Source organism: Manacus vitellinus, unplaced genomic scaffold (assembly GCF_001715985.3).
Source record: "Manacus vitellinus isolate BGI_N305 unplaced genomic scaffold, ASM171598v3 scaffold_1_pilon, whole genome shotgun sequence".
NCBI classification, from domain to species: Eukaryota; Metazoa; Chordata; class Aves; order Passeriformes; family Pipridae; genus Manacus; species Manacus vitellinus.
Genome location: NW_021939396.1, coordinates 18,800,979 through 18,811,873, shown reverse-complemented (window position 1 = coordinate 18,811,873; position 10,895 = coordinate 18,800,979). Strand labels below are relative to the sequence as shown.

Below are 10,895 nucleotides of genomic sequence, written 5' to 3'. Positions count from 1 at the left end.
TGGATGGTACTACTCAGTCCTAATTCAATGGCTTGTAGTCCTACAGCTTTGTCTGAGTCAGGTCAAAATAGAAAGTAGACTTAGGTATCTGACTCTGTTTATCATGCTTTGTGAAATCAGCTGTGCCTCTATTAAAAAGAAGTTAACTATTTAGTAAATCCCATTCTTTTACTCACTATACACTTTTAGGACACACCTGCTTCTTCCATTAATATTAAAAATTGGCAAGGTGTTTGCATGAGTGACTAATTCATACACTAGAAATGTAGGCCTGCTGATCACGTCTAAGCAAGCAGTAGCCTGGGTAGAGAATGTTTCACAGATGTTTCCCACAAATGTTAGGCCTTTTGATCTATCGCAGTTGGACTAGATGATCGCTGTTGGCCCCTTCCAACTCAATTATTCTATTCTATTCTATTCTATTCTATTCTATTCTATTCTATTCTATTCTATTCTAATGTAGCAAGCCATCAGCAGCTGCAGAGTGAGCAAGGGACTAGGACAGGATCAAACTGGCAGTAAGGACAGCCACAACTTTTTGGACGATGAATACAGAGGAGTATCCATTGAAGGCAGGGAAGAAATCATACATGGTATGTACATATACTGTATAAAAATTACATAGCTCTAGCACAGAACTCATGGCTGAGCTGGAAAGACATTTTCTAGGGACTCCTGATCTTATGCACTTATATTCCATTTACTCAAATCTATAGCCACATCTGACATATTACAAGCAGGATCATAAAAGTGCTTTTAAATTGTTCTCTTTTATTTCAAAATGAAAATAGAAAAATACCTCTTAATTATGTTGCTTTACCTTCAGTACATCACAAGCCTTAAGAATTATGGCCCGATCTCCTTGCTGAAGAGGCTCTTTTTGAGAATTTGTTTTTATGATTACTGCTGCCAGCATGCCATATGGTAGATTAATACCATGCTTCCAGAGTGGCGTAAGTATTTCCTAGAGAGGGAAACTAAGGCATAGAGAGGTTCTCCTTGGACCTTACAAAAAATCAGATTCAGAAGCAGAACTAGAGCAAAGAGTTTCCAGCTCCCCTCGGTGGGAGTTTCTCATCATGAGAAACTATGGTGGAAAGAAAGTGGTACTTGAGAGCAAGGAACCGCTTTCCAAGAATAATTCTTTCTTTATGCTACATAAATAATGGTAACAGCCCCCACATTAGTTCATGTTACAGGACAGAAGAAAATGTACCTTGCTTCAGACTGCAATTGAAATGAAGGTTTTGTTCTTGTCAACCTCCTGTTAGAATTTATAACTGCACCTAACAGCTTCAGGAGAGCTTTTGTGATTTATGTTTTTAAGAAGGATCATTCCAGAAAGCTCTCAAAGTTTACTATTTCTTTAAGCACTGAATTAACCTCCTTAGTGGAGCCGAAGATTTATTTCTACCTTTGAGCCACAGTGTCATTTTCCTTTCCCAAGCATTCGCAGCTGTTTAAGTGCCTGCTAATACAAGAAATTTCAGCCTCTACATTTTTTGTATGTTTAGAGTTTTCATCCTTTGAGTGATTCTCCCTTGCTGAATGCTAAATATCTATGCCTGTTGCTGATGTCTTATGTGGGAAAACCTGGGCGTCAGACAAGCCACTGAGATGCACACTTTTACCTGGGAAAGTCTGAGCTCAGAGATGGACTCTGGAGGGGATGGGAATACTTCCTTCCCAATCTTCAGTGAACATACAGAGAAACCTGAGTATCCATGCCACAGGCTTGGAAGTCCACTGGGTCCTTACAATGCCTTTTCTACTTTAAAGCTCTGGATTAGTGCCAGTTAGGGACAAACCTACCATGTATGTTCTGAGTATTGCAGAGATCTCGTGTAACAGCATTGAGTCTGCCCAGTAAATGACACTTTTTGATTCTTTTCAAGTTCTGTCCATATTTTGCAAGTCTCCAGCCTCCCAGTCCAGAAGTATGGCTTTTGTTAATTTTAAGGCTTTGTTCTTGACTCTCTCCAATTCTTAGATTCAGTCATGCCGAACTCCCAGTCACATATTGCAGCCATTTACTGAATGCTTATAAGCATTAACCCCAATACACTATACCCATACATAGAAATGCAAAAACTCTGCTTGATAACAACTGCAAAATCAGTGCTGATCAAGAAAACTCAAAATGTGTTATTTTCCCACACGGATGTTTTTGCATAGTATTACAGAAATGCTACCCTTTCTGCATTTTACTCTTTTATGGCTTAAATCAAGAACAGAATGCCAGACGAATTCACTGTACAAAGCAATTTTTCTTAGATCTAGAAAGAAGTTGTGGTGGCACATGCTGTTTAGTGACCCAATCTAGGAACTACAAGATTTGCTGACAGGGTTTGCTGGCTGTTAGGTCTGGTTCTGCGTGACTCCAGGATCATGAATATCTCCTTTTTGATTATGTTTCCTAAAAATGTCTTTTACTAGAAAGAGGACAAAGCAGACCATCCACATAAGCAGAGGACATCTCATGGCAAAGCCACCAATGACAAAACTAGTAGCTAATTTCTACTAGGGGAAAATGGTGCCATGAATGCTAGCAGAATTCATAAAGTTAGTAAAATACAATGTATGTACAAAATACAAATACAAAATATGTATAAAATATGTATAAAAGTTTATACAAAATATGTATAAACTACAAATAGTTTAGTTTCTGGCTATCTGCTGTGTTCAAACTAAGCAAAATTCAAAGTAATATCTTCAGGAGGTATCTTGTGAAGACAACTGTTCTGTATTGAAGATAAACTTACAACTGTTTATTTTATTTAATTAACATCTTATTTGTTCTACTATGTTAAAAGGCTGATATGCATATAAATTGAATCTTTGGATAAATAGCACTATTAATATTATATTGTAAAAGCAGAAGGAAAAATGTGAACACTGGACTGTCTTCAATCAAACTGAATTGAATCACAGAAATATCCTGTAATTTACATAACGGGCATGTTGGTAGTCAGATGAGATGGTGACAAACATAAGCTATTAGGGTTAAAAAGGGTTAAAAGTGTATATGACATAAAATTACAGAATGTGTAAGATTGGAAGGAACCATAGTGAGTCATCATCTGGTCCAACATCTCTGTTGAAGCAGGGTCATCCTAGAGCACATTGCACAGGATTGCATCCAGATGGTTCTTGAGTATCTCCAGTGAGGGAGACCCCACAGCCTCTCTGGGCAATCTGTTCCAGTGCATTGGCACGCATAAAGAAGGAATGATTCCTGAGGCACACTTCCTTCCCTCTGTACTAACCTACCTTCGTCTGAAAAAGCAGAGCTTCAGTCCCCATCCCCGGGCAGTGTGCACAGGCTGCTTCACCCATTCTTTCCTCCCTGGTAGCTGCTCTGGCTGCTCCCCATGAATCAAGCCATGTTCTCCTTCACTGGGGTACCAATGGGAAGTTTCCATGCTTCCCTCTTTCCCTTCCTGGTGCCCCTACAAGGCAGGGAGCACTGGGTGCTACAGGAGACTTGCATCCCTCTCATACACACACGCGCACATGTAAATATGAACCATTATGTCTATATAGCTAACCGAAGTGTGCAAAATACAAAAGAAAAAAGAAAACCATTTAGAGTCATCTCTTTAGTGTTTATATGTGTGATATCGAGGACAAATATTTGGATTTCACGTACGGAGGTTCAGCCCCACATAAGTCAGACCTGTATTTTTTGCAGTGTGGAGAAGTACAGTTAAAACTGTGAAGCCAGTTAAAAGCACATTATTGTCAATAGCATGATCCTGTAACTAACAGTATTTTTCTTCTTCTTTCCTTTTAGTTTGAGCTATCGCAGTGTCAGCAACAATCAGGAGAAAATGCGAACATTTGTCTCAATAGCCCAGAACACATGGGAAATTTTTATATCTGAAAGGAAGCCTGGCTGGAAGTCTTGGATGAAGCTTTTTGGAGTTTGCTTTGCAGTTGGCTTCCTCTCCAGCTTTCTTTTTTTCCTTGGCATGCACTTCTCCCTGGCACACCACTCTTTGGGTCCCTTACTGATTTCTGGATTCATCTGGATCTTGTTTTCTATCATGCTCTTCTGTTTCAAGCACCTGCGCTGTTTTAGTGTCCTGTTCCTTTTTTCCTGTGGACTGAAAAATGGCAGGAACGCTCTTATTACTGCTGGCACAGGTGTCATGGTGGCCAACAGCATCCAAAATATTTTTCACAACCTAAAGGTTCTGGCAGACACCATAACCTGTCATTTGAAGCATGAGCAATTTGCCTTGATAAAATATTATGTCGAGGCAGTGAAATGGATTTACGAGTCAGCCAAGCTTTCCACTGTACTACCTAAAGATATAGTGATCTTAAAGCATGAATTCACACCATCTTATTCGATTTCAGATGATGCATTAAAACAAGAGCTAAATGACACAAAGCAAGAAATCCAGAGAGTTGCTAACCAGATATATTTTATGCTGACTATACTGCCCTACATAGGCCAGAAAGTGTTGCCTGTCACTGGGATTTTTCTAGTTTCTTTTGGAACTGGCCTTTTTATCAAAAAATTTTTGGGTTCTCACAGTACCAAATTTAAAAATACTTATATCACAAAAGAGTTCATTGCATTTGATGAGCACCAAAAGCAACAGCAAAAACCATGTCTTTTACCACTTAACAGAAAAGAAAGAAAAGATTATGTGACAATCCCATCTTTCTGCTTCACAAGAAAAGACAGGAAAAAAATGCTGTATTTTTTTCTCCCTGTAATTATTCATCTTTGCATCTGGCTTCTGTTTGCTGCAGTAGACTATTTGTTTTACTGGTTAATTATTTCTGTGAATAAATATCTCCAAGAAGTACCGGATCTAGAGATTCAACTCAGCCTCTCTCAGAATGTAAGTACTTATCAGTACTGTACATTTCTTAGTTTAGTGTTAAAAAATTTCCCTGCATCTTCAGCAGCTGCAAGAGCAGACGTATAGCCAATGAGCCATCAGTTCTTTCATGGAATATCATTCATTTCAAAAAGGGACATTGCCGTTACAGATACATATGTTGGATGGAACCAGACAGTTTTCTGCACTTTCCAGAGCACCATCAATTTTCTAGAGAATGGTAAATATTAGAAGGACTTTCCTTCTTCCATTTATATATATGAAGAAAACCAGAAGCTTAAAATGGGACACTCGCAGTGCTGACATTTCTGAAGCACCACTTTTATAGTCAAAAGTCACTGTGACACTGATGCAATAGATGCCTACCTTTCTTTAGCTGAGTAGTGTGAGGAACTAGTCAGTTGTATGCGTGGTGCATGCACACAAAATAATAGCACATTACTGGAATCTCAAGGTTCTTCTAGCAGGAGCAGCAGTGGCATAGAGAATCGTAGAGTAATTAGGTTGTAAGGTAAGTCTGGAGGCCATCTAGACCAACCTCTTTCTCAAAACAAGGACAATTTCAGAGGTAGATCAGGTTGCTCAGGGTCTTGTCTGAATGCTCCTAAAGGTGGAGATTCCGCCACTGCAATGTGTGACCCATGTGGTGCTTTTAGTGCAAAGGAAAGCTGTCCAGTTCGATAGCTTGAAGGATCAGGCTTAAAACGCTTTCTAAAAGTATATAACCCTTTGATACTTTCAAGATAAAAAGGTTTCAAGGAAATGCTTGACTGTTAGTGCAATATGAAATATGCTCTTTCTTCTATAATTTTTTCTTACTCAGCATTTTCTGTTACTTCTTAGATCTCATAATAATGAGTATTCATTCCCATTTTTCTCCATCCCCTAAAAATTAATCAGTTTCACAGAGTAAGATTATTAAGGTAAAAAATGCAATAAGTGCATTACTTGAAATCACAAGTATACAGAACAGGACGTACAATATTTGGCAGAGAGATTCTTTGTCACTTTTCCATATGTAACATATTGAACCTCTGAGCTTCTTCAGCCAGGCCACATTTTCTATGACACACTGCTAAACCACTGCAGGTTCAGCTTAGACAGTGTTGTGGCAGATTGGTTGTCCCAGTGTGTCATGGGATGTTCATCTGGTTGGGACTGTGTCATGAAGGGGAGAGGAGATATAGTGCACAGCATCCTTGAGGAAGGAGAGCACTTCCAACAAATGTGAGCTACAAATGAAACCAGCTGGAATGAAGTCAAGCTGCTGGTGAAATTCTGTCAATATTTTGTATTGTATATCAAAATATCAAACTCTTCCATGGGATAAAAATTAAATTATTGACCAGTTTTACCTTAGCAAAGAACAGAAAAATTTGGTATCTGTATGGCAGTCATAAGCCAAATGTTCACAGATTGTTTCAGTGAAAAAACATCTTTCCTAGGGGATGGAGGCCACAAACTTCTAATTATTACCTTTCTAATTGTTACCTGAACCTTCTTTAAGGAAGGTAGATGTAAAAGCCGTTGGATTCACTGTAACTGTGCAATCTGCACACATATAACAAATCAGATCCATCCTGCAGATTTCAGATTCTTGTGCAAAAGCAAAGAGGATTTAATCATCTGGTCAGTCTGTCTAATGTGAAATATGTTGAGGAGACTGGTTGTTACATGTGCTAAGGGAATTTTATACTTCATGTGAACCCTACTGCTGCACAGCAGCTGTGATCTAACATCAGCAGCCCAGCTTGTGATGTGGTTCTGGTCCCCTGGGGGTCCTTGAGAGAGTAAGGGTTCAGAAGAGCTAGCTGATATTAAAAAATCACCTACTCCAATCTCAAGAATTATTCATCCCAACTAAGTCAAGCAAAGGCAGTGGGATGCCAGCATGGGTGAGCTCCTGAAAAAAGCTCGAACATTAAAAAAGAAGCATAGAGGAGGTGAAAGAAGGGACAGCTGTTCCAGGAGGAATATAGATACACTTTCTATTGCAGAAGGATGGGGGCAGGAGAGCCAAAGCTCACCTGGAGCTGAATCAGGTGAGGCAGGTGAAAGGCAGCACAGAGGGCTTCTACAGGTCCATTAGCAGCAAAAGAGACATGGGGAAATATAGGTCCACTGTGAATAGCAGGAGTCCTGATGGCAATAAAAGACACAGAAAAGCCTAAGGTACTGAATGTCATCTTCAGTTCTTCCTTTACTTGAAGTCCCAGGCCTTTGAGATAAGAGCAAATCTGGAGCAAGGAAGACTTACCCTTGGCTGAGAAGGATCAGGTTAGGGAGCATTTAACCAAGTAAATGCATGGGACGTGATGGGAAACACCCATGGGTGCTGAGGATGCTGGATGATATCACTGTGAGACCACTCTTGATTGCCTTTGAAAAGTCATGGGGCCTGAGAAAGGTTCCTGAAAAGTGGAAGAAAGCAAATGTTATTCCCATCTTCAGCAAGAGTAAGAAGGAGGATTCAGGAAACTACAATTGGGTCAGCCTCACCTTGATACCTGGGGAGGTAACATGGAAGCCATTTGCATACACGTGAAGGTCAGGGAACATATTAAGAGTATTAAGAATGGATTTATAAAGGCTAAATCTTCTTGACCAATCTAACAACCTATGATACAAACACTGGGTTGCTGGATGAAGGGAGAACAGTGGATGCTGACTGTGCATTTATGAAGTTTTCCTGTGCTGGAACACTGGAAGACGACATCCTTATTGACAAACTGATGAAGTGTGGGATAGGTAAATGGAGAGTGATGTGAACTGAAAATTGGCTGACCTGTTGGACTCAAAAGGTTCTGACTAGTGGTACAAAGTCAGTTCTGATGTCCTCCAGTAGACACGGGATCCTGTGTTGTTTAACCTCTTCATTAAAGGTCTGCACAGAGGAACAGATTGTAGTCACACAAGCCTGCAGACAATATAAAACTGGGAAGAGTGTCTGAAACACCAGTGGATTGTGCTGTCATTCAGGGTGACTTGAAAAGGCTATAGAACTGGGCCAAGAGGAACCTCACAATGTTCAGCGAAGCAACATGCCATGTCTTATAGTCCTTAGAGAGAAATAACTCCATGCACTATACATATTGGGGACTAACTGGCTAGGAGGCGGCCTTGCAGAAAAAGGCCCTGAAAGTTCTGATGGACACCAAGTTGACCACAAGTCTGCAATGTGCCCTTATGGCAAAGAAAGTACTGCCTTGGGCTGCACTGGGCAGAGCATTGCCAGCAAGCTCTGGGAGGTGATCCTTCCCTGCTGCTTAGCACTGGTGAGACCCAGTAAAAGAGGGGCATATACTGGAGTGAGAAGTCAAAGAAAGGGTCAAAAAGATGATTAAAGGACTAAAGTATCTGTCACATGAGTTGATGCTGGGGTTGCTCAGTCTGAAGGAGAGGTGGCTCAGGGAGATCTCAGTGTACAAAAATATCTGATGGGGGGTTGGGTGTAAGAAAGAGGAGTCAGACTATGGAAGAATTTCCTCACTGAAAGAGTTGTCAAGAACTGGACCAGGCTGCCCAAGGAAGTAATGGAGTCACCATCCGTTCAAGAAACAACTTGATGTGACATTTAGTGCTATGGTCTACTTGATATGCTGGTGTTCGGTCACGTTGGACTCAGTGATCTTGGAGGTCTTTTCCAACCTTAATGATTCTATGATTCTGTGACCCTTCTCATGTGCTGGGAGAAGAGGAAATTGGCAGAAAATAAAGGAAATAATTTTTTTATTTACTCTTCAGGTGATCAAACAATAGAACAAGTTTCTGAGACAGGGTGTGAAGGCTCTGTCCCTGGAGATATTAAAAACCCAATTGAGCACAACCGTAAGCAACCAGTTGTAACGTCACTATTCGCTGTGTACTGCTGTGTGTGGTTTTGCCTGTGTTTCTATCCTTCGTACCTTGAGGGCAGCCTCTTACCATGGCCTGCCTTGGGTCTGACCCCAGACAGGGCAAAGAAGGAGCTTAGTCCCACTACTCTGCACTTTTACCCTGGAGGAAGGACACTCCAGCAGAGGATCTGAGCAGAGTCGTGAGAGTCGGAAAATATTAAACCATTATAACCAGATTAATTAAATATTTCTCTATCAGAGCCACTAAGAAGATAAGTTCTTAACAGTCCAAAATATGTGACATTCTCCCAAGAGAAATGGTGAAAATACAGTCTGAAACATTTCTAAATAGCTAATAAATATACTGTTATGAGCACACCATATACAGACGCTAGATGGACTAGATGACTTATGTTCCTTTGTAAATCTGAATGTCCAGTGGCAGAAATATTAAGAAAGGAGGCAATCAGTACTATAATCAACTTTTTTTCCCCCTTTTCTTGTGCAGAGGAATGAGATTATTATTCATATCGCAAAGCATATTGCAAAGACTGATTCTTTCAAGATCCCTTTGTTTAAGCGTGACTGCATCCCTCATCCAGAGCTTGCTCTCTCCACGGCATGGATCCACCTCGGGGTCATCATTTTCTTCTTAATAACTTTTGGATTATTCTCTGGCCTCCTGACCCAACTTAAAATACTCGTGTCAACTTCTTTTTATCCTGATGCTGCGATGAAACGGATACATCATTTGCATGCAAAATTACTCAAGAAAAGAGCAAAGGTACAAGAGAAAACTGTGAAGAACATGTTTGCTAGAAGGGTAAGCCATCAGCTCTAGGGAAAAAATAAATCTTTCTCTTGCAGGGTGGTAGCCAGACCCAGGAAATACTTAAACACTTGTTAACTTCAATTATTCATTAGCACATAATTGACTTTCCCCAGTGGTGTCCTGCTCAGGGGGCAGAGACAAGTTACCTAATACTGAGATTAGATCATCTAATTGTTTTGTTCTGTCCTTCAACACACAGGCCTCAGACATGACATCAGTACACGCAAATGACTGTGTGCTGGTAAGAAAATACTTCTCAGTTTCAGAGTTCTCCAGAGAAGAAACTTCATTTTCATGAACATATGAAAAGCACAAAGAGTATTCCTGTGACACAGATAGCAAGTGTTAGGCAGTAAGAGCAGCCTCTAAATGTTGAGAAAGATGTTCACTTAATGCTTAGAAAAACAGAAGGTGATATGTTTCTTTTTAAAACACAGTATGATTGCAAACACCATTAGAAAACAGAACTTTTCTGCCTGCAAGAACATTTATCTTGTATCTATATGTATATATAGACTAGTGGAAATAACAAACACACATTTACCTATGGCAAGTCCAGATAGATAGCTGCAGATACGTATAGTTTCTTTAGGTTTCGTTTTTTTACAGCCTTCAATACTGACTATACAAGATATCAGTGTTTGGATGATCTCTAACTCAGTAACACTATGATCATATTTCTTTCTTTTCAGGTCAGTTTTTGGTTTCCAATACTCAAGGCAACAGAGGCAGTGAGGAAGAAAGAAAGGAGTGTGGCAAAATGACAACATGGTGTGAAAAAGACAGAGTGAATCTTTGGATATGGCTGAAATGCATTAGCTCCACAGGGACCTGCATTTTGCACCATCTTTCCTATGGAATGTCAATTTTAAAATGTAAAAATATCAAACTCAAAGGCTGAGCATCAGTATTTTTGAAAAGTGTTAAAAAGAAGCCATTGTAGATACTGTGCAGTTCATCACAGATTGCTCTGGATTGCATTAATACTTGTTTTTCAACCTTGGGTCTGCATTATCTGGTACTTTACGAATTCATGGAGAATGTGTTCTTCTATCTAAAAGCAATCAAACAGTTTGGACCTTTTAGAACTACAGCACAAACTTCTTTGGGTTGAGCTAACAGAAGATGTAATGACAGCAGCAGGTTTGTCTTCTTTATTTTGCCAGAGACTGAAGATAGAAGGCACAGCAGAGACTGTATTTCCTTCTGGCATGGACAAGAACCAGGCCTTAGGTGTTTCTAGTAATTTCTATCTATTTCTCAACCCTTAACTGCCACAAATCCTTCAGCCTGGTTCTTTGCCATCCCTAGCTCCCAGTCTCCGACCTAGTCTCCTACCCAGAATTCCTTGCTTGGTCTTAGTCTCCTACT

The 10,895-nt window shown here is 40.1% G+C and overlaps 1 protein-coding gene across 2 annotated transcripts; it reads left to right on the top strand.

Moving 5' to 3' along the window:
* Positions 1-3,830: 3,830 nt before the first annotated feature.
* On the top strand, positions 3,831-10,326 carry DCSTAMP (dendrocyte expressed seven transmembrane protein). 2 transcript variants are annotated; one of them, XM_029959441.1, is made up of 3 exons: positions 3,831-4,856; positions 9,201-9,512; positions 10,193-10,326. In XM_029959441.1, exons 1-3 carry the CDS (start codon positions 3,831-3,833, stop codon positions 10,286-10,288), a joined length of 1,434 nt encoding a protein of 477 aa, XP_029815301.1. In that variant the 3' UTR covers positions 10,289-10,326. The 2 variants fall into 2 exon arrangements, with proteins under 2 accessions (XP_029815301.1, XP_008922310.3); XM_008924062.4 differs by having other exon boundaries at positions 9,201-9,515; positions 10,217-10,326.
* The last annotated feature ends 569 nt before the right edge of the window (positions 10,327-10,895 follow it).

Excerpts from the sequence above, each read along its gene's own strand:
- DCSTAMP (XM_029959441.1), top strand. The coding sequence starts at position 3,831 with ATGCGAACATTTGTCTCAATAGCCCAGAACACATGGGAAATTTTTATA. Across the intron at positions 4,857-9,200 it reads AACTCAGCCTCTCTCAGAAT|AGGAATGAGATTATTATTCA; the intron begins GTAAGTACTTAT and ends TTTCTTGTGCAG. Across the intron at positions 9,513-10,192 it reads TGAAGAACATGTTTGCTAGA|ATGATCATATTTCTTTCTTT; the intron begins AGGGTAAGCCAT and ends CTCAGTAACACT.